At 42.2% G+C, this 24,523-nt stretch overlaps 1 protein-coding gene across 5 annotated transcripts in view; it reads right to left on the reverse strand.

The window, feature by feature from the left end:
- The window catches only part of TRIM67 (tripartite motif containing 67), a 48,673-nt gene that overhangs the window by 6,694 nt on the left and 17,456 nt on the right, over positions 1–24,523 (reverse strand). For 2 of the 5 annotated variants that reach the window (XM_042848330.2, XM_042848334.2), the window contains exons 5-8: positions 22,597–22,756; positions 14,114–14,271; positions 10,275–10,413; positions 8,438–8,741 (exon numbers count right to left, since the gene is read on the reverse strand). In XM_042848330.2, the coding sequence (XP_042704264.1) occupies positions 8,438–8,741; positions 10,275–10,413; positions 14,114–14,271; positions 22,597–22,756 (761 nt within the window). The remainder of the gene's footprint in view (positions 1–8,437; positions 8,742–10,274; positions 10,414–14,113; positions 14,272–22,596; positions 22,757–24,523) is intronic. The other 3 variants (XM_042848332.2, XM_042848331.2, XM_005291245.4) reach the window with 3 other exon arrangements.

Consider the following 24,523-nt stretch of genomic DNA (forward strand, 5'->3'; position numbering starts at 1 on the left):
TTGAACTCTTTATAAGATAGATTGTAAGAACAGACAGTAGCTTATAACTGTTGAAATCCCTTTTTGCCTGAACCAAATACACAGCATTAATTCTATTTTAATTTGGTTATCACAGCTAGCAATTGGGATCTACTCTGCTCTAGTCAGAGGTACCGACTTTCTGCTTTCCCCAGGGGTGCTTGACCTCCACTCTGCTCCAGGCCCCACCCCCACTCCATTCCTTCCCCCAAAGGCCCACCCACACCCCACCTGTTCCCGCCCCTGCACCGCCCCCTCCCCTGAGTGTGCCCCACACTCGCTCCTTCCCCTACCCCCCGGGGCCTCCTGCACACCACTGAACAGCTGATCACCGGTCGGTGGGAGGCACTGGGGGGAAGGGGAAGGAGTGGATCAGCGGTACCGCTGGTGGGTGCTGAGCACCCACTATTTTTTCCCCATAGGTGCTCCAGCCATGGAGCACCCATGGAGTTGGTGCCTGTGGCTCTAGTTGCAGGCCAGGACCTAAAAATTATGTCCAAAAATAGCAGACAATTTAGGCTGCCCTCAGCTGGGGGGGAATGGGCTCAGTTTACTATGAATTGCATAGATCAGGGGACCTGAGAGTTCGGCACCCAGAAATGGCTTTGTGACATTGTGTGTGATGTGGTACAGAGGTGAAAAAGCAAAGTTTGTTTTTATTGATTAACAGCACTCGGATAAGGTTTTCAAAAATGATTAGTGATTTTGGAGTGTCTCCATTTTTGGGTGTCCCACAGAAGATACCTTAAAGAGGCCTGATTTGCCAGAGGGCATGGTACTAATGCGGGGGTAGCAGGAGCTGGTTCAAGGTGGAAGTAGAAGCTGATTAGGGGTATGCTCCCTCACTGCACTAAGCTGGTGGCTAGAAGCGGGAGCCAGTTCAGGGACTGAGAGTGTTGAGTTATTGGGCTAGGAGCTGTTTCAAGTGTTGGGGGTTTGGTGGTGGTGGTGATAATCATGTGTGTCAGGAGCAGCTATTGAGAGCTACTGTAGCACCAGAGTCCTACCATGATGACAGATTCAGCCAACTCTTATACGCAAGAATAATCTGACATTCATGCACTTGTCCTTTAAGGACTAGGCTAGCCCAATATCATACTACTTTAAAGAGCATGGAGCTAGAAAACCACTAGATATGTGGATTGGCCCTAGGCGTTGAAGCTTTTAATGTCACTGGAATTCTGCAAGGGAATTATAGCCTGACGTGTATAGATTCAGTGTTTATAATATTTTTAAAAATGTACAGCAGAAGAGAAAACAACCCCCCCACAATTCACAGAATGTCTAGTGATCAACAATAACATGCATGCCAATCTGAAAAGTATGATTAGGGCCAAATATGTGGAACAAGAGATTTGATATTATTGGTAATGGCTGTTTTAGTTTTGTCCACCAGGTGGCACAAGATAGTTTTCTTTAGATTAGACCAGTGGTTTAAAACCTTCTTTCATTTGAGGATCCCTACAAAATTTCAACTGGAGGTGCTGAACCCTTTGGAAATCTTAGATATAGTCTGTGGACCCCCAGCGGTTCCACGGACCACAGGTTGAAAAGCACTGTTCTATGGCAGACAACCTTTCGTGGACTCCCTTAGACACAGTGTGTGGACCTCCAGGAGTTCTCAGACCACAGATTGAAAAACCACATGATTAGACCATTGCGTGACTAAGCCCAGCTCCCCATGAACTCAAAGGGAGTTTTCCTACTGACTTCAGTGGAAATAGGATTGGGTTGATAATGAGAACATGGCACATTCTTTCCCTAATGAAATCTCTTCAGACAATACCAGTATTCCATTCAAAACTCAAGAATTAGTCCCCCCACCTAATCATGAGATCAGTTTAAAAAAAAAAAAACACAAAATAATAACTATGGGATTCTTTTTTTTGCCTCCCAGTGTAATAGTCACTCGGGATCATGTTTTCAAGATTTGCTCTAGAACCAGGAGGGCTAGAAACCTACATTTTTTTTAAATGCAAGATGAGATTTTCATAACCTAATTACATGAATCCAGAGTCTTTAAAAAAACAAACAAACACACAGCAAATATTGCAAGACTCATGATAAAAATGGCAAGAACTGGTAACACTGAGATAACAGAGATATTTTTCTGATAGATCATATTTTTTCCCCTCTTAGTACCTGCTTTGATTACAAATTTTGTCCAGCTTTACATCCTGCAGCATGCGGCTGAGTTTTTAAATATACTTTATGTCATCTTTTAAAATGTCACTTAGCAGAAACATTGATCCTCTCCAAGAGCAGAAATATAAGCTTCACCCTTTTTGATGGTATTATGCTCCTACCTATATAAGAAGTTAATTGATTCTCTGAGGCTAATGAATTGTGTGGTAAACCACTGGTTCTCAACCAGGGGTCTGGGGCCCTCTGGGGGGGCCGCAAGCAGGTTTCAGGTGGGTGCCAGCAAGGACCAGCATTAGACTTGCTGGGACCCAGGCCAGAAAGCCAAAGCCTCACCGCATGGGGCTGAACCTGAGGTCCTGTGCACTGCTACCCTGTGCTGAAGCCAGAACAACTTAGCTTCACAGGGCCACCTATGGCACGGGGCCCTAGGCAGTTGCCCTGCTTGCTACCCACTAATGCTGGTCCTGGCTTTTATATGCAGAAAAACAGCTGTTGGGGCACTGGTGGGCTGTGGCGTTTTTATAGCATGCTGTGGCAGTCTCAGAAAGAAAAAGGCTGAGAACCCTTGTGCTAAACAAGGAGACAGAGTCATAGGTCCCTGCACCTCCACAGACTGAGGGTATGAAAGCCCAGAAAAGCCCTGCTTGCAGGCTGGAAATGAGGAGTGCTGCCTCTGCAGTAGTGTTCCCCCAGCCCATAACTGAACGGAAACCCCTCCCTGAGATCATGATCTATCATATGGAAAGGGGCAGAGTGGGAGGTATTCCCACTATCCAGCATCATCATCCTCCCACCAAACCCACAGGTCTTGAGCAGGTAAGTTACTAATATTCTGTCAGCATTAACCACTTCCCCGCTGCAATTTGGAACAATTTCTGCAATTTATTAGAGGGGCAAAGGCAGAGAGGGGATTCTCTAACATCATGGCTGAGGGCTGCAGGGGAGAGGGAGCCACTACAAAGGCAAAGGGTCTCAGCGCAGATCGCCCTGAATTTCTGATGGTTCCCACAAAAGCTACACACCTCTTGGTGGTCCATTGCTTTTGAGACCAATCTCCCAGTCACTCTAATGATGGAGAATGGTGGGAAAGTGAAAGTTGCATGGACAAACTTTACCATGGCATTTCCTGACTTCTGAGTGCTTTATTTTGCAGCTTTAACATTTAGGTTTTTTCTGATTGAATGCTTTGGATATAACTTAGAAACCAATTGGCTGAACAGACTCTGAACTCATGTAATTATGGCCTTAAATAATACACACCACAGAACTAGCATGCCTTTTCATTAATCAGATCACCAGGCCACATCCAAAATGTTTCTTGTTAAGCAGCAGCCACATACAAAACACTGTTACAGAGGTTCTCCCGTCGGCATAGTTAATCCACCTCCTCAAGAGGTGGTAGCTAGTTCAACAACACCGGGGGTTAGGTCGCCTTAAGTCCATCGCTCAGTGGTGTGGCTTTTTCACATCCCTGAGTGACATAGCTGGGTTGATCTAATTTTTGATACCAGCTGATAGTTCTAGTGTAATTCCTTTTTATAACTCCATACTTGTTTTAATTATTATATATGAGATAATAATGCATGTTACATTTTATGTGAAGCCACTTAGTGTCTTAACAATCTGCATGACCACTTAACGGAAACAGCAGCAATTTGTTACAATACTTTAGGCAGCTAAATAAATATTTACTGGATGAGAATCTTTCTTTGTAGAGATATCCACCAATTTTTCAGCATTTCCATTTAGGTCCCAATTCTGCCACCCTTACTCACATTGACTCTGGTCCTGTTGGATTATTTAGTCACATGTGTAAAATTACGTATGTGTATGAGTGTTTGCAGATTTAGGACCACTGAGTAGTACCTTACTCCATGAGAAATCCCAGAAGGCACTACTGCTTGTGAGTAAAGATGGAGGAATCTGGCCCTCCATGAATAATGCTGTTGTCTCTCAGTGGAGCCTGCCACTTTAGAATATTTCCCAGCAGGGGAATGGCCAAATTGATGATGCAAAATAGGTCTGAAACAATTGGGTATATCATTAGAAAATGGCAGAAAGTTTCAAAGTTCCTGTAACACAGGTCCTAACATTTTAAAAACACCTTTTAGTTAATGTAAAAATTGGTTTAACAATTAAGTTGGTATTTGTCTTCTAAACCTACCCTACAATAATTTGAATACTTTCTGATTTTTAACTGCAAGGCTGATTCTTTTCACTCCTGCTTTGCTTCTTCAACAGCCTGATAAAAGCCCATTGAAATCAATTAAGAGACGCCTACCGATTTCTGTCCCAAGTTCTCAAGATGGGGCTTTTCCCATCTGATGGTTAATTATTCATTTTGAAGGTGCTTCAGACACAAACTCTTCTTAGTGATTTTTTTTCTTCTCTGCGATTTGTTGCAGTGGTTGGAATTTTATATACATTGCAATGTATGCATTCCTTTACTTGGGAACCTTCCCAGGGAACAGCTCCATTGCAATGAACTCCAGTGGCTCTAGCCAATGGACACATGGCACACCTGGTATGTCTGTGCACCTATTCCCAGTAGTTAACAAATGTGAATTGATATTTGCTAGCCTAAGTTTATTGTACCTCTTTTTCTATGCTTCTTTTGCTTCATGAAAGACTGATTCCCTGCTCTGCTGTGGCTACTAAAATTAATCAGCCATCTTCTGTTGTTTTTTTTTTTTTTTTAATGTTTTAGGGCACAGTTATGCAAGATGCTGAATCAATGAGAGCTGAGGGTGCTGCCACCTTGCAAAACGAATTTAGCAATTTCCATGATTAGGACTTTTGACCATGTTTATTTTCAGACTCACTCATTTATCTAACAGCCTAATGCATTCCTGTAAAATATGTGAAAGCTGAAACAATTGGTCTCTAGATATCTATAATTATAATGGCCCCCATTACCATAGTATCTGTAACCCTCACAGACTTTAATAGCTTTATTAAATATATGATAGCTCAGTGGTATATTTCTATTTCCACTGGGGAGTGACAGTTAAACAGATTCTACTGTTTTTAAAAGACTATTGAAACTAGTGGGTTAACAAAATGACCTACTTGGCTGCCGTGGTTAAAAATATAACGCCTAGCACTAATACCATTAAAGTGCATGTATGTTAAAAAAATGTGCACTCCACAATTATGCTCCACTCTAGTGAACACTCCATGAGTCTGTCCCTTTTTAAGATATTCCTGTAACAGCTGGCAATTCTCCATCCACGGAAGCTGTTTTTTTAATCCCGTTTAGGCAGAGTGATCAGAAAGCCAAAATGTGTCCATTGTTTGCTGTCCATGGAAAAAAAGCTTTTGCTAAGCTCTTGAGTGGCCAAGCAATACAGAGTGCTTGCCTATAACAACACTCCAAGGATTGAATCCATAAAATAGGTTTCTAGGACAGTGGCACATAGACTATTTGCCAGCATTTTTTCAGAAAGCATCAGCTATTTCATGGACCACTAATTTTTTTACTGCTTAAAATTACTTCTGCACTAAATCCAATCAAGGCACTAAAGGGGCAGAGACAAATATCTTTTCATATAATTTATCACATTTTGTTATTTTATTCTATGTTGGTTTAGGGCCTGAGCCAAAACCCACTGAAGTCAATGGAAAAATGTCCATTGACTTCAGTAGACTTTGGCTCAGCCCTTAAATTCTTTTGCCAATCTATAATGGCCCAGAAGCCAAGATGGCTTTTTAAAAAATAGTTTTTTGTTGTCATGCATGTCATTTGTGATGCTGCCTATAACGTGGTGATGGCTGCATTATAAATTATAACAGAGACAAATATACAGATGATATTAACAATAGAAATGGTCAAGAGTTTTTTGACAAATCACTTTGTTGGAAAATGATGATTCATCAAAACTGAAACTTTTTGCAGGAACGTATCTGTTTCAACAAAACTTTCTCAGGTCCAAGTTGGAATTAAACCACAGGGAGAATGAATAGTCTAGTGGATAGAATACCTGGGATGCCAGAGACCCAGGCTCAAGTCCCTGCTTCACCTGATTTGTTTCAGGAATTGAATCTACATCTTCCAACATCCCGAGTGAAGGTCTAATAACCACTGGGCTACTGGCTATTCTTGGAGGAGGGGGGGATCCTCTCACCCCCAAATTTTTTTGAAATATCTAGTATTCATTCCAATGGGTAACAAAATAAAACGTTGAAAATTCAAAACTTTTCACACACACAAAAAAATAAAATAAAAAATTGAACTCTTGTTTTCTGGCCATCCGCAGTTCTGGGAACAGGGTTTGCTGGATAACTTTGCAGCAGTTTTGCTAGGTCATGTTCCGGCAGTGGCCTTTGCTTTAAACATTTTTCAGCAACTGTGGCATATTTTAAAACACAAATACATATGAGAATATCAGTATGTGCTACAGGAGATATAGAAACCCACTTTAAGGTATTGTGACTATGAGGTAAGTATCCCTTTAATATCTAAAAAAAGATAACATTATAAACAAGCCTTTTCAAGATCACTGCAAGACTCTCTTAATTATTGGTTTTAAGGAACAAATATTCAAGATAGTGGGGTGAGGAGGGGCAGTGTGGTCCAGTAAATAGGACACTGAACCAGGTTCTATTCCTGGTTCTGCCATAGACCTGCTATGTGACATTGGGCAAGTTACAATCGTGTGTGTGTGTGTGTCAATTTCCCATACACCTCTACCCCGATATAACGCGACCCGATATAACATGAATTTGGGTATAATGCAGTAAAACAGCGCTCTGGGGGGTCGGAGCTGCGCACTCCGGCAGATCAAAGCAAGTTCGATATAAGACTGTTTCACCTATAACGCGGTAAGATTTTTTTGGCTCCCGAGGACAGCGTTATATCGGGGTAGAGGTGTACCTGTAAAATAGGGTTAATAATACTTAAGCTTTTCAAAAGCACTAAAGTGCCTTAGGTGCTGCCTACATCCCATTGACACCTTTTGGCACCCCTGATTGACTTTCATGACCCCCACAACCCACTCGCTGAGAAACACTGGTATAGATAGAATGGCCCAAATTCGCTCTGCTACATGCTGTTGTAATTTTGTGGGAATAATATGTCCGTTCAGAGAAGAAAGTCCTGACTGTGTAGTTAGAATATAAAGTTAGAATTCAAAGATGTGGACAACCAAATAAAAATAATCAGAAGACTCAAAATAAGGTATGATGATGATGATGTAAATTACTTTTCTTAGTCTTACAAATGTTGTAACTAAATAAAATTCTAGATAAACTTAGTCCTGCCTTGAATGCAGGGGACTGGACTAGAAGACCTCTCGAGGTCCCTTCCAGTCCTTTGATTCTATGGTTCTATGAAAAACAGCATTATCCAGTGATTCAATCAAGTCAAACATCATAACATGAATAGCGAACCCTAATCATGCCACTTGGTTAGAAATATTTCTTGTGATTTCACTGAGCAGTCGTGTCTGCAATTTACCCTAACAAAACTTACATAAACCATCATAGCACTCCTGAGAGTTATCTGATACTCCTAGACCCAAATTAACTTTACTGACTTAAATTGTAAAATTGTAAATCTTTTAATTATTGTTTGATTGCCCACACTTTTGATTACTAACTCTACACAGCATTCCTCCCAGCCATGCCTCCATTTCTGAAGGCCATATTATTTCCAGGAATTACAGTATTGTGATATTGGCTGTTACATGCTGGCTGATGCTGGGAAAATCTTCCTGACAAAACCAGGGTGCAGAATACATAAATGCCAATCTCCACAGTGATAGGAAGGGGAGTTAAGTATTTCAGCCTTAGACTATCTCCAGCCCCCAACTGCCCAATTCCCAGATAAGGACCCCCAAATTTTCTCCAGTTTATGCCTTCAGTCCTAGCAACTTTCCATTACAACCACTAGTCTTCTAGCTGAAGAAGACTGACAGGTTTTGCAAAGAATCCCATTCAATACCTCTATTTAATAAGGCAGATTGGTCACTGTTCATCAGTAAGGCAATCCCTCCTCTGTCCTTGTCCTCAAATCACCCCTGGACATAGCCTATCACTGGGTTTAATCAGCTTTCAGTACTGCCAGTAAACATCTTCATTTTGAACAAACCGCAATTGGTGCTAGCGTTTGCCTAATTGCTATACTGCCTTGTGACCACAAAGAATCCTGAGGAATGGAATGAAATCACCTTTCCCACTGCTTCAATGAAAAGGAATGCAGAATCTTTAAAATATGTTGTACTTAAGGGGGGGGGGGGGAATCAAGCCACAAGAAAAGTCCATGATCAGAGCTTACCGACTTGTATGAGAATTGCAATGCATGAACCAGCTGCGGTTGTTGTCAACATACATGGCCCACGCCTTGTCGTCCTTTCCTAGCATCATGTCCTTGACCACATTAATTCTGGCAATTCCAAAAGCCGGATCTGGATGGTTATCATAACGATCCACATGCAGTTCCCAGTAATGTACTCCCTTGGAGAAGGCCGCTGTGCCCAGAACAACACGATCGTCATAACTACTACAAGTGGCAGTCTGGTTGTCATTCGATAGGACTATGTCCCGATGGGCTGAAGAGGGGTCAAAGGTGAACCAGGCCACTGTGCAGGAAGAATAAAGGCAGCTCAATAGCAGGAAAGGATGCAATAAAATTTAATTGTGCTTTATTTTAAGCACGTTTCTGCCCTCCTAAATTCCCACCATACTTTCAAGTGGAGAAGATATTCTTTCCTTGTTCTAAACTAGTCTGTTTCACCTCAGAGATGACTGCATTTCAGTCAGAGGAGAAAAGTAAGAATGCTTTATGTCATTTACATAATCAGTAAAATTTGCAATGCATTTTTCAATCTATTTGGATGAAAGGTGCTATATAACTGTAAACCAGCCAATGTGTTTTGTCCTATCTGGGTCTGTCTTTTGGGATGTAAGCTCCCTGAAGAAGTGTCTCTGTTTGGGTCTGGTACATTGTTGAGCAAATTACTACTGCACAAATAAGAGAGAAAAATAATTTGGCTCTGGACTTGCCCAAAGTCTGGGGCTGTTCAGATGTGGGATTTGGTTCAGGCCTGTCTCTACTGGAATTACTGTTTCATTGTGTGTCCAAGCTCATCATAACTGGGTTTCACTTCATTTTAAAAAAATTCTTTACATCTAAATATTTTATACTGACATATTTTGACAACACTATATAAATACAGAGCATGATTATGGTATTTGCTTCAGGATTAATTTACATTATTATTAATCAAGATTAACTTCTTGTGATGCCCATATGGATGTCAAGTGTAATTAGATGGGAACACAGCATGAATTACCACCCAAGTCTTATCAAACACTCTTGTGAAATTAGTATCAGTAGTGAAGAAAACACTGAAACACCAAAGACACAGAGAGAGAGGTGGAGACGAGGAGTGGCATATAGATATTCACAGTGTGTAGTGTAAATGACTATGTACTCTAGAGCAAACACGATTTTAATTAAACCTAAAGCCTTGACAGGCAAATGCACTTGTATCATTTGAAACCTGAAGAGTTGCCAATAACTAAAACATGCCAAGAGTCTAAAGAGCTGGATTTTATTTTTCTTTTATCATTTTTGAGTATTTGCGGCAGGGGAAAGGCCAGGGCTGGATGGAGAACCTCAGAGACTGCAGGCTTGATTTTCAATGAGGGCACAACATAGCCGCCGGCTACTTGCAGCTACAGGTGCACAAGTTCTTTCCCAGCACTAAATCCTGTGCATGTACCCAACTGACCCTAACTGTGTGTGCAAGTGGTAGACTCCACAAATCTGCACACACATACTACTGCTGGAAAGTGTGCACATGGAAATCACATGTACATTCACCAAGGCCAAGGTCTGCTAAAGGGGATCTGATATCTTCTATTTATCCACAGAAGGAGCAGCAGGAGTATGGGCATCCCCGTCCTGCCCCACTAACATACATCAGTCCTGTCCTGGAGTCACAGCATATAGGGCTGAGAGGGAAGCTCAGTCTCTAGGCACGTTCAGTCCTGGGGCCCCCTCATTAAAACTCATAATGCCAAGTATAGTGGTGGCTGTGATGGAACGTGAATACCTGGCCACTAGAAACCAGAGCTCTTTATTTTTTAATGATCTAAAACAAACTCACCGTCAGATGTCTGTAAAACAACTGTCTTGCTATAAGGGCCAACTCCTGATGAATTAAAAGCTTTGACTCTTGCATTGTAGGTACTGTTGAAATGAAGGCCATCAATTGTGCATAGGGTCTCCTTGCCAACATACACTTCCTGAGCATTCAAAAAGACAGGAACAAAGCTCACCAACTTCTTCCCAACAGAGAGTCTCACAGTCAGACTTTTAAACATAAGCTAAAAGTAAATATTGTTCAATGTTTAGGTGAATTTAGAATTTACATTATTATAGTAAGGATACTTACGTCCAGTGAGGCTCAACATGGAGAAGAGAAGTCAAGAAAAAAAGGTGGAGGCAGCAAGAATGAGACAAAGATTAAAAAGGGAAGTCTAAAATGTATAGTTTTGTTATTTCAAGAGGGCTGTCTCAATCCTCCTATGGGTATTGTTAATATACAGCAATGTAGTTTTGGAGCCTAGATCCAAACCATGAATACAAGGTCTGAAGAGGCTTATTTCTGAAGATAAAAAGAGCTTTGTATGTATCATTTGGCTATCCAACAAGTAAGGGGGTGGAGGGAATGTGATAAATGGCTGCAAAGATCTGACTGGTACAAACACCAAGCAGGATGAGTCATCATTTGGGGCACAAAGGGGATGGCCAGGAGTAATGGGATGAAATTATGAAAGAGAAAAATCTAAGCAAAATATAAGTGAGATCTGTCAGGCAATGGAAGAGTCTATAGGGATGAAGAAGAAGCCACATTTTTAATTAGAAACTGGATAAAGCATTAGACAATCTCCAATAGGTGAAATTCTTTAATTTTTTGTTTTATTTTTTGGAAATTTTGCATTAGTTCATGTCATCCTACCCCAGGAAAAGTGGAAGCCCTGGGGTGGGGTGGGGTCCTGCCCTAGGGGGCAGTAATGGAGAGTGAGCCTGCCCCACACTCACCCCTCAGTGGTAGCTCTTATCCCGGGGGGATGGGCCCAGCTCCCTACTCCAGGTGTTGTGACCTGTCCCATGGGGTTGCAGCACTGCTCAAGCTTGACTCAGCAGCTCCTCCATCATCATGATGAAGAGGCGGCTGGGCCAAACTTGAGCAGCGCTGCAACCCTGTGGGCCAGGTCACAACGCCCAGAGCAGGGATCCAGGCCCAGACCTGTGGGATAGGCGACACCACTGGAGGGTGTGCTTTTAATTTTATAACTTTGTATACAATCTTTTTTGTTTTATTTTGTGTTATTTCACATTTGTGAAAAACACAGGGTTCTAGAAATAATCCTGCATTGGCAGGACGATGGAATACATGACTATTCTTCCACATCCAATGGCTATGATACTGTGAACTACTTAGATTTATAGTAGCTAATGCTCTAACACAGAGCTTAAGGCCCAGATTCAGCGCAGCACTTGTGTCCTAATTCTGTAAAGTACTTAAGAACCTGAGTAGTCCCACTGAAGTCAGTGAGCCTTAAGTAGACATTTAAGTCCATTGCTGAATAGAGAAGGGATTACTTGTGCTTTCAGTAACACAATAAAGGGTCTAAGGCCTTGACTTCTTCTCCAGTCTTTTGATCAGAGACATAAACGTTATTGTGAAGTGGTTTCATTTAGCCCCATATTATAAAATACATTTTGTGTGAGCTAAATTGTGATTTTTGGAGAATTCTTGCTTTCTTGTAGGTTTTTTACAATTGTTTACTGACTGTTTGTGCTCATTCGGATTATGGCACTTTGCAGTGATATGTACTAAAGCCTTTTTTTAAATCCACAGGCCAGATGCTGATAAAGTCTTTGGGGAAATCCAGTTGGCATTATTGATTTAGATATCAAATATCACATACAAAATGTAGGCATATTTCTATTGGAATGGCATTTTCTGAGAAGCAGGCACTTTGTTTTAAAACAGTTAAAGAAGATGGTATTTATATCACAGCAGTGCAAACAAAATTATCCTTTTAGCGGCATCTCAAAAATTGGGATCTTTTTTGGTATATTCTAAATCCACAACTTTGAAATTTTGGGATTCACAAAATCTATCAGAAAGATAGATCTGAATGTGTCCTTGCTTTGAGTATAAGAAAAGGCTGTACTGACCTGAGATCTTATAAATTATTTATTCTGGGGATGAAATTTGTTTTTATTTATTTAGATTTAAATGCTAATTTTAAACAATGCCTAACAAAGACTCTAGGAGCCCTAACACATCATTAATAATACAATAAACTCCCAGAATCATTAAAGTATTAGATAAGTTAAAAAAAGAACTAGATAAGTTCATGGAGGATAGGTCCATCAGTGGCTATTAGCCAGGATGGGCAGGGATGGTGTCCCTAGCCTCTGTTTGCCAGAAGCTGGGAATGGGTGATAGGATGGATCACTTGACAATTACCTGTTCTGCTCATTCCCTCTGGGGCACCTGGCATTGGCCACTGTCAGAAGACAGGATACTGGGCTAGATGGACCTTTGGTCTGACCCAGTATGGCCATTCTTAAAGTAATCATTTCAACAGGCACTCAGCCATATACCTCCAGAAACTTCCTTCTATCCTTTCTTTGTTGTGGGAAGCACGCCCTCAACCCTCTCCAAAACCCTAGCAAACAGATGGCTTTTACAGCATGCCCAGAAGGCCACCTGATTTGGGATATTTCAGATCAAGGAGATGGGGGAGCAAGTTCCCAGAGTCCTGTAGCCCACACAGAGAACCACCCTGCCAGCCACTCTTTCTATTTTGTAATGAGGGGAATTCTACTCAGGCACCCTTGCTGACCACAACTGTGACAATATGTCACAGGGAAAGAGAAGATCCCTCAGGTAGGCCAGTCTCAGGTCAGAACCATCACCTAAACTCCACCCAGAGACCAATGGCCAGTCAGTGCAGATCCCAGAGCACTGGTGTCATGCGTTCCCAGCATGATGACTTGCTCAGTAAGCGATTTGCTGTGTTCTGCACCAGCTTCAAGTCGCTGAATGGTTTTAAGGTGCAGCCCCAGATAGAGCACACTGCAATTGTCTAATCTTGAGATAACAAAAGACTAGATAACGGTGGCAAGGTCCACATCTGAGAGGAAACACTGCAGCCTCCAAGCCAGATGCAGATGATAAAAAGCTGGTTGGGTCACTTCTATAATAGGACTGTCAAGCAGAAGCAGGGGTTGTAGATCACCTCTACACTGCAAAAATTAGTAACTAATGGCAGACATACTCTTTCAAAGGGACTCATATAACCTCTGCCATCTACTGCTGCTTCCCCCAGCCCACCATCACCACTTCAGTCTTGTCCGAGTTGAGCTTCAGCCACTCACCCTCTTCCGTGACCTTAGAAAGGATTTTGAGAACCTCACATAAAAGCCAAATTTACCCAGAAAACCGTGAATAATAGAATTGTTCCATGATTGCATTTCTTGACCTGGGTCATTGTTTGCTGGGTGCAGCGGACAGTGAAATCTGCAAAGGAACCTCTCCAATTCCTGGGCCATTTATACAATGGGTTCAACCCCAGCACATTAGAGCAACCTTGGGGCTTCTCTATTCCACTCCAGTTTATTATATCCTGCAAGGGGCTATCAGCCAGCTGAGTACCGCAGTAGTGCCCTGAAATTCCACCTTTCACCCTCACAAGCCCTCTGTCCCAGAGTCCGCAGGAGGGCAGCACAGAAACTGACTACACTAGTTAGAGACACCTCCACGCAAGGGGAATCCTCATCTGGGACGATCCAGCAGCTTTTTGGCCTCATTACACTGCAGAAGCAGGAATGAATTAGAGAATCTGCCCTCCTACATCCATGTCCTTATGGAAGTTTAACAATAACACAGAGAGAACCCAAATAAATGCTGAATGAAGTCCTCACTCGGAATTGGCCGCCATCTCCATCATCAAGTTCCAAGATATACCCTTCCACTGGATTGTGGGTAAAGGGTGGCATCCTCCAGGCCAGTGTCACACTGTTGTTTCGGGTACAACACTTCTCCAGCTGCAGTAACGGGACTGGTGGCACTGTAATGGGAACTGAGTACAGATTAGTGTAATTCTGTCCTTACCCATCAGACTCTGTTGTCAGCAATATGATGATCCATTATTTCCCTCACCTCCTTTTTAATCCCCCCCATTCTGCAAAGTAGCCAAAGTTACTTGGGGATAGAGCTGGTCAGAAAATATGTTTTCCCCATGGAAAACTTCAATTTTTCACCAAAAATTCTATACCAAAAAATTTATCTGAAAACTGAAAAAAATTCAGCCGATACCAAAATATTTAGGACAAAAAATAAAATTTTGATTTAGAAAATGCTGCCACAGTGCCTCATGGAAATTGTAGTTCAGGCACCACAGACATCCATTCTCCTCAATAGGACAGACTCCCTGCCAGAATACATCACCCATGATGCACAACAGTCTCCCCTCTTAAAGAGAGGAAGTGGGGCATGGGGTGAAGGGGGAGAGTGTCTCATGCCATCGTGCATCATGGGCCTTGTAGTGTGGCCTCGGAGCTCAGTCCATAGAAAAGACTGGAGATACGAAACAACCCAACTTCAACATCCATGAGGCACTGTGGCAGCCTACCCAAATTGAAATATTTCTGTATGGGGTTATTTTGTTTTTCAAGGAAAAATTGAAATTTCTCACAGAAAGCAAATTTCACAAAATGTTTTGTGTCATCAAAAACCCAATTTTTTGTTTAAAAAAAGTTTCAGGAGAAACGTAGGGATACTATTAAAGAAAAATTGTTTCATTTGAATCTTTTATCTGAATCACTGTGGTAGAAAAAGGTGATTTTTACATTACAGGAGTCTGATGTTGGCTTCATCCATTTGGAAACTATAAAAGTGAGGGTGACATTGTGGATGAGGGTATTGTCGGTACTGACTGGGCCAGGAAAATGTTACTGTACCATTGACTGGGCTGATAGTTCAAAAATAAAAATAAGCAAAGTGGAACATTCAGCCATGTTTCCGTGAGGAGGGATCATGTATGTTATCTGTCTATGCCACTAAACTCAATTTACCTCTCTTGTCTAGCATCACAGCATCTTTCCATTCTCCTTTCACTGGAATTAGTCAGCAAGAATCCTAATTTAGGGTGAATTTCACCCTTGTACAGAAGACTAATGCAAGGCTTATGCACCACTTAAATCCCAGGGCTTTATTGGGGTATAGTGGTGGCGTGGAGGCCTTGGACTGGCCTTCTGCATGGGGCTGAATTTTACTATTAGGGCTCAGTTCTGCAAAGTGCTGGGTGCTTCCTGCAAGATGCTGAGCACTTTCAGCAAGGGGTGGATGTAGCCTCCTGGGTGCACTATACTGAACTGCTGAGGGAGTAGTAACGGCTAGCAGTAGCACTCTCCACCCTAGCATCGCTACCCTAATCCTGGCCTGGGGAGGAGGAGAGGCCCAGGGAGGTGTGCAGGCTGAAGAGCAAGCCTGCCCCTCACTCATATCACAGTGGCAGCTCCAGTCCCGTGGGTCTGGGTCCAGCTCCATACTCTGGGTGTTGTGACGTGGAGCTGGTACTACAGAGCCCAGAAGAATGAGTGTGGCTGACAGCTTTTAAAACAAACTATTAAAGGTGACCCCTCCCCCAAGTTGTGACATTTTTTGCCTCTTTATGATATTTAAAGAAGACTTGAAAGTATATAATAAATAAAAATCTGCTTGTTTTTTTTACATTAGAGCTTGGGTCTTGTCTTCCCTGGAAGATGATATGGTAACTGGAGTACTAGTGAAATTGTGATATCACAACAGTCAAGAAACTCAATGCTTTGTAATTAGGAGGTGAAGGGAGTTTTAGTTGGACTGTTTAAAACTTCAGGGTTTTTTTTTGTTTTTTCTTGTTAACACAGATGTAATGTCAGTGAGTAATGAACGAGTTGGAGAAAAGATGTCTTTGTTAAAGAGTCACACTCCTGCCACTTTAGTTAAAATGCGATGTTCACAATACACATCCAGTGAGACACCCGCCCCCCCCAGAGCCCCTTCACAAAACAAGGGGAAGATCAGATTCCTGACATTTCTAAGGTTTAAATCTAAGCAAAAAAAATCCCAAAACTTTAAAAGAAAGTTTTCAAGTTTTATCCACCATAAAGAAGTGAAAAAAGCCACAAGCCCAATTAAAAAAAAAATCCTTTGAAGGTCACCTTTAAGCCTTAAACAAGTAGTAATGCCATCTAGTTTTGCTATGTACTGTTAAATAGGTGAGACACAATTCTCACTCCTCCCTCCCCCCGACCCTTCTGGCCCAGGACACCTAGACTTCAATGTATATAACTCATATCTTTTGAGGCAAAGACTTGGGGATCTGCTGTGTTATATCCCAGAAGTGGATGCACTTCAGAATTTGTGAAGTGATCCTTGTGCACCTCCAACCTACCACACATGGACGTTGTGAAACTTAGGGCCATACTATTCTGGAGGATTGCATGGCCACACAGTGGAGCAAAGGGGAGTAAGACAACCTACCTCTCTACCCCTAACTAGGCCCCTGCACGGTCTCCCTGGATTTTGGGTCCAAGCATATAGGAGTAAGCAGTTGCTGCATGCGTGCTGCTAATCTCCTCCTCCCACCCCATGTAGGTAGGTGAGTAGTAAGTAGGAATGGGCAGAGCTTTGGCTCCACTCCCAACCCGAGCTGGCCTGGGTGGAGGGAGCAATGTCCTACGGATAAGAGCCAGTAGCAGATTGCCAGTCTCCTGGAGCAAAGGGGGAAGGGGAAGGAATTGTGCCTCTCTGTCTACAAATAAATGAAAGGGAGGCGAATTATTTAGGGCAGTACATTGGGCTGTACCTAAGAGCAATAACACACACGTTAAAAAAGGTAAATGCAAGCTAAGTATCGGGGGGGGGGGGGGGGGGGAGGAGAACACTTAGCTGTTAAATTACAGAACTGTCCCATCGCTTGTGCCATTTAAAACTATACTGTAGAAAGCACTAAAAAAAATGCTGCCTTGGCAAGGAGATGGAGCAGATAACCAAACACGTTTTTTCCATCTCTAAATGCTGAGCTTCTATAAATGATGCAGGCAGGACATCCTTTGGGTACTAGATCAACACTGTGTCACTGATGTCTCATGGCATGTTAGAAGCTTAGCACACACAATTCAACTCATCCCATAGCCCATCCCTCTGTAGGGACAGAGCTGGATGTTCAAAGGTTCTATTTTGCTGTTTGTCAACCTGACCAGCGAGCTGTACAATGACTTTTCTCCTAGGCTAGTCAGTAGAGGGATTATATTCAGCAAGACAACAGTACAATGAGAAATTCTGTAAACTTTAGGTCCCCCTAAATTAAATAAACAGAGATAAAACTAGGGATGAAGCCACTCCTTTGGATTTTCCAAATACCAAATTATTTCTTTGTGATGAGTCTGAGTTGTGAGAGACTTGTCAAGTTGGGGGGTGGGGGGAAAGGAGGGCGTCCCCGTAGGAAGATGTGAGTGGGATGATCATGAGCGCTGGGTAGGGATGACAGGAGGGAGGTATGCTCCTGGGGGAGGAGAACCAGACAGGTTGATATTTGGAGCCATCAGGGTGGAAAGAGGTGGTTGGTTTTTAAAGCTGTGTCAGGCTGGCAGAGAAGACCGCAGTGGGTGTGAGTCTTTCTAAACCAGGGTTGGATATTGGACAGGAGCTACAGCAGAGGCAGTGTGAGTATGAGGGTTATCTCTGGATCACGCCACCTGGCAAGAAGCGGGTGGAGTGGGTGAAAGGGAATGGGGAAAAGATGGGCCGCCACATGCCAAAAGTGATTTTAAGCATTTATATCCATTCTTCCTTTTGCAACAAACAAACAAACACTAATCCCATCACTATTCCAGCATTCAAGAACAAATCAAACCTGGATTAGATCTCTGTCCATGTCTTTAGTGAAAACAGAGAGGATGTGATGTACAGACACAGCTAGTCATGGAGAAAGGTAGGGATTTCAGTCCATGGCAATCAGAAAATATAATGGAGGGAAGAGGACGGAGGTGAAGGAAAGAAATGTGGGCTAAATCAAAATGCCACCAAATATTAGAAACTGTGCATGTCTTTCAGTGGATCAACATATCTCCTGGAGTGTTGAGGTATTGCTAACAGGCTAGCAAAGAGTCACTCCTGTCACTCATCGTTACAGTACCACACTTGTGCTTTCTGTGCAGTAAATCTGCAACGGATTCCATTTCTCAATGTTAAAGAAACTCTGCCTGATCATTATTTACCGAGATTAGTTTTGGATCTGAGGCTTATCCTTAGACCACCAGTAAGATATATGCACAAGTCACCACCAGGGCTAATTTAATACAATCTGATTTCATTTTCATTATGCTTTGTCTAACGCAGTGAATCAGTGTTTGTTTATGAGCAGGCATTCACCTCCCACTGACCTGTGCAAGCTCAGTGATGTTGAATGAGGTGAGGCCAGAGGTTTGAAAAAAGATTTCAGAAATTCAGACATCAACAAGTGCTGATGACAATATTCCATTCCTCTCGGGTGAAGTTACCCCTCGCAGTTCTCCCCTTCCTCCCGTCCCACCTCTCAGCTTCCTTATTTAAACATGGACAACTTCCTCCAGTTTCCAATCTTCAGATACCAGGGTGAAAATAAACAGGAAAAATATAGGAAAAAACAACTTGCAGTTAAAAGGGTCAGTCTGGAACTTTTTCCCTTGGGATTGTACCCGATCTCCCATTGTGGTTTAGCTCTGAAAGTCATTAAAGCGCATTCTGAATCTGCTGTTGCCAGACCAAACAACATAGAGAGTTGGTAGAATTTCCATATGACACCAAAACAGTTGGCAAAGATTGATTGCTATCTGAGGCAATGTGGTGAATGGGACTGGAAAAAGAGGAGCTGGTTTCAGGAGGGGCATATATTTTTGTGAGACTACTGGTTCAGGAATGCAAGCCTAGGGGTTGCTCTGTATTTAGCTTATGGATAAATAGCAAAGCCTCAACATGTTATGCTGGTTTCCCAGTTATTTATAAAGCTCTGTTTCTTACCACTCTGGTTTTGGCTAGTGAAACATGGCCACTTATTTTGAAATAATTCCTTCCATTTCTACATGCAGGGCCATCTGGATAGGGGGCTCTTCAGATTCTCAATATGTGAATGAGATGATAGTGTAAAGTTGGTTTTAAATTTTTTAGGCACTAAGGAATCAGTGGGGAAGGGAGAGACTTTACAGAAGGAATGAGCGTCCACGTTACCACCAACTTGCTGACACAGAAAAGTTTTTTGGGACAAGACAACACATACTGGGGCAGGCTGGACACGGACAGATGTCAGGAATACAAAGGTACCTTTCCATCTGGTATGGAATGGAAATGAACTGGGGGAGAAAAGGGTTGAGATCACAAAAATAAAGCCCAGTAAATACCAACATGTCTATACGTCAATCACAGGGTGTGGCTGCAGCTCAAGTGCACATACTTGAACTAGCTTTAATCTAGCTAGCTTGGGACCTGGAGAGCCTGCAGCAGGGTGCATTTCAGTGCTGGCTACCACTGTCAGTCCTTATCCAGGGTGCAGTGTGGGCTTCTTCAGCCCATGTTGAGGTGCACGCTGCACAGATTCATTGCTCAGAACCCGAGGTAGCTAGATTATAGCTAGCTTGGGTATGTCTACTTGAGCTGAGTCACACCCCGTGATTGCAGTATAAACATACCCTATAAGGTTAAATAGAAATAAGCACACAGCCAAAAATGGTATTTATTTATATATGTCTCTCTATATGTCAAACAATTCCTATCTTCCTGTGATTGTACATTTATTTAGAACTAGAATATGGCTTGTACTACTTGATCACACAGCATAAGGGGAAGTAAGAGCCTTCCCTATGCCCCTGAAAGGGCTAGCTGGTCCTTGGGTACAGGTCCCAAGGAGAAAGCAGGTGCTACATGCCCAATATTCCCCACCAATGCAGGTGGGCAGAGAATGGGCACAACCTTGGTTCTACCCTCCAAATGCACACGTGAGTGGAGGTGACATGGCCTAGGGTGGGAGGGAAGGGAGAGTGATTTTCTGCATGTTGTAAATTAAAAAAATGATGAATGTCTGGAAGCCAAAAATCTAAGGTGTTCCCATCTCAGGTACTCTCTGGGTTGCTTAGCTATTTGGAATGCATGAGTGGCTTAGTTAAATTCATTATTAGTTGTTCAGGGGAGACTATAAACCACTATTAAATTTAGATTGATTAAAACACCAGTCTAAGTTGACAACTGACACCTCTGCAGATGACACTCAGAGAGGCTTTCTCACTTACATTTTAAATCTCATGCCTTGTGCTCTCGCTTCTATTTTTCTTGCTGTTAAATTTTAAAAGGAGCAATTTACTGATGTTTTTAGAGTGGCTTCATTAATATAACCCATTTATGCTGAGATGCAATCCCCTCTCAAAGAGTTTATTTTGGCCTTTAACTATTTATCTGAATTCAACAATTTCCATTGTTTCTCCAAGGATTTATCTGTCAAATTAGCCACTATGTTCGCATTAGCTTGCGCATGTTTCAGTTCAGAACTAAGACTACAGAGAACAGATAAATTACTAGATGAACATGAATCCTCATGTGTATGGACTGCTCTTGTGGAATCAGAGAAAAACAAAATTATTTTCAACCCATCCAATACTTTCTGGTAGACTCTTCCGTGTCTTCCACATGTATCCTTAGGTCTGGATTCAAAGCCTATTGAAGTCAAAGGAAACACTCCCATTGATCTCGATGGGCTTTAGATCAGGCCCCTACAGAATGTCTATCTGTCCATATACATCCAGTTTGGATGTGCCTGTCTCCCTGGTATCTAAGCTCCAAGCACAACATTTAAAATTGCATGACACTGTTTTTTGCAAATGGCAACTATTCCCTACCAGCTCCTACTTTCAGCCATTTTTAGCTTAACTTCCTCCCCCCACCACCCTTCCTTTTGTTCTCCCTTCCCTGCCCACAGGAAACATCACCAGGCTGCTCTTCTGTCATTGTTATTGAGGGAGGCCTTGTACAAATGATGGGTTTTGCAATTTGTCCTTTAGACAGTCAGGCTTGGGCTTATCCTGATCTTTGGTGTTAAGGAATTCCATAGCCAATGACCTTCCATGGTAATTTCTTGCCCATACCTCCAAAAGCTTTATCTTGGGCTCTGGCAACTGAGTATAACTATCATAGTGGTTCTGCCTTACTGATGGCTTGTCTTCATTACTACACTAAATCAGCGCCGGTAGCATGTCTGATGAAGACACATTATGCTGATGGGAGAGCGCTCTCTCATTGACACCACCTAATTACGCCACCTCAACAAGAGGCAGAAGCTATGACACCGCTGTAAGTTGAGTTAAGTTACATTACTCAGGGTACTGTTTTTTTCACACCCTTGAGCAACGTAACTTACATCAACTTAAGCGGTAGTGTAGACAAGCCCTGAGAGTAAGAAGTGACTCATTTGCCACTGATGATACTCTTGCTGACACGTTGGTAATTAGAGTTGGTTGAAAATTTTTCAATGAAACTGTTTTCTGTCAAAAAAAAAAAAAAGCTGTTTTGTCAAAACCTAAAACGTTTTGTGGAAATGGATCAGTTTTGACAAAAGTTTGAGGGTGGGAGAAAGAGAGAGAGTACGAGCAAGTTCACTCAGAGTAGCCAATAGTGTGGTGGTTAGGGCACTCATCTAGGATATGGAAGACTGGGATTCAAGTCAATGTCCTAATCACTGGGTTATATAGTCAGTCTTGTGCTTTCTCTCCTGTTGAAACTGTTCCACCTTGTATAAATCATTCAATATCAATTGCTCCAGAGTGATACTGACTATATAGCCCAGTGGGTAGGGCACTGACCCAGTTGTGACTCAGACAGAGCAGGGACTTGAACCTGAGTCTCCCACATCCCAGCCTATTGGCTCTTCAGGGCTGGCCTCTTGCCCATGTTTTCACAATAAAATTTTGAAACCTCAACATTGCCCATAAAAGGCAATTGTGGTTTTCCACCCAGCCCTATCGGCAATTCATTTTTAATTAACTGTATTAAACTTGTTAATGCTACACAAAGGAGCTAAGTTGTTTTCAAGTTCATATTGTCAAGACACCAATGTCTTCACCACCTTCAAAACAGACAGATGGTCGTTGTCTGAAACTTTTATCTTTTCAAATCTTTAACTTCACCTAATTTCACTGTCTGAGCTTGTCTGGGTCACTTGAGGTGAGGTGAAAGCACTCCTTGGTAAATTCATGTTTGATTAAGAGAAGACAAAAATAACTATCCATACATTGCAACTAGTTTCTCTTTCTCCCCACCTTCCTTCACCTCCCCCTCTACAGCACTGTTTCAAAGCAGACATGAAAAATAAAATAAAAATCAAATCACAAAAGCTCACCCCTACATTTCATCTGAATAAAATCCAGCTGGTGAATTGACTGTAGTAAAGGTTCACTATCCAGAGTCAGGTCAAATTCAGCTGATACTTTTGGTTCCAAGGCTCCTTTGACCCACTGTTCCTGAGACACCTGAACACGTTTGATTAAAGCATCTGAAATCTTAAAAAGAACATTAGGTTTTTAGTGAAACTGCAAATGCAAAAATAGACCAGAATAAGTTAGAAGTGACAGACCTGAATGACTATGCTATAGCATACAAGGTGACTGTGAGCCTCATGGCCTAATTGAAGCAGGGCACATGGTAATTTTGCTGTGAGTTCCATGTGTGTTGCATCTTCCCGTGTTGTCTTTTCAAAGCAAATCCCCTGTGAGAGTTGAAAAAGTTAGTTTTCTTTGAAAAGAAGCTTTTTGGAACAGGGCTGGGGATGTATCTTAACTGCCTGAGAGCCATACAGAAAGCAGTGTTTCCTCTCTGATCTACACAGCAGCTGTCTTGATGTCTCGTTTCATCTCCGTGAACTGAAGGGAGAAGATTTCTGACACTAGAAAGCTTTTTAATTTAGCAAAGTCTAGCAGACAGAAATTGAAGCTAGTTTCAATTCAAACTGGAAATAAGGTGCCCATTTTTAACAGTGAGGGGAATTAACCATTGGAACAGCTCTCCAAAGGATGAGGTTGATTCTCCATTAAATTAAGACTGGATGCCACTCTTAAAGCTCTGCTCTAGTTCAACCACAAGCTATTAGGGCTTGATGAATACTGCCAAGATAAGTATTGACCCCCTTCTGTTGGGTTTGTAATGGTAACCATGAAAAGATCTTATAATTTTCAGAAACAACTTAATAAATCCATACTGAATGGCAAACCAGAGAAAGTCAGAAGAAAGCATGTCAGTATGGGGATTTCATTATAATAGCTGAGCCTAACAGATAGTAACTCTTTACACTTGGCAAAGGGAGGAAGACGACACCTGCTGGTCACCATGTTTTCTTTTGTAATTGACCCAGGATCATCCCCCAAATCCTTATTCAGCTATTATTTAGTTCTTGCGGAGGCAAAACTCCAATAGGCCAAATCCTGAGACAAGGAAACTGCAGACATTCAGAACCTCTCAGAGTTTGGCACATAGCTTCAGTGAAGACTGAGTAAGGATTTCAGATTTAGCGCTATTAAAATACCATGGTAAATGGTAGTTTGGATCAAAGAAACTATTTGGACTTTTCCATGTGTTAATTTGGGGTCAGACTGTGCTATAGACTAATTGCCCATGTGGGGGTACCTGTAACCCCCATCCTTTATACCCCTACATGGGTTATCTGGGAGCAGAAGAAAGAATAAAACTGAGGTTTCTGATATCGGAGATAAAAATACTAGCCACTCAATCATATTACCTTTCAAGCAGAATGCACCAAATATGTGCTTTGGTTTTCCTGTCTCCAAACATTACATCATGTTTCTTTCCCAGAGTCAGGGATAGAACCAAGCATCCTCATCTCTAATATTAACTGCTATCTAGTGAAGAGCTGTGTAATCCACTGTCAAGGCCACCTTTAGAGGCTGGTCTACAGAGAGAACAGTAATTACATCTGTAGTTCAAGTGGTAAAGGTCTGTGCCCAGGATCTAGAACTCCAGGGTTCTATCCTGATGATGCCTCAGATTAGGGGACTTTATGGCTGCATGTGACAAGAATTTGATTTCCCAGTTTTCATTTTTAAAAGTGGTTTAATTAATTCACGTAGTGAGAAAATAATCCTTTAAACCAGCTGTTCTTAAACTTTAGCAACCCGAGGACCCCCATTTTGATTTAAAAGTTTTCACAGACCCCTCCCCCCCGAATCCTCTGCTCAACCCAGGCCCCGCCCCCACTCCACCCCTTCCCCCAAGGACCCACCCTCTTCCCAGCCCCACTCCACCCCTGCCCCTCC

The sequence above is a fragment of the Chrysemys picta genome, chromosome 3 (genome assembly GCF_011386835.1).
Source record: "Chrysemys picta bellii isolate R12L10 chromosome 3, ASM1138683v2, whole genome shotgun sequence".
Lineage (NCBI taxonomy): Eukaryota > Metazoa > Chordata > Testudines > Emydidae > Chrysemys > Chrysemys picta.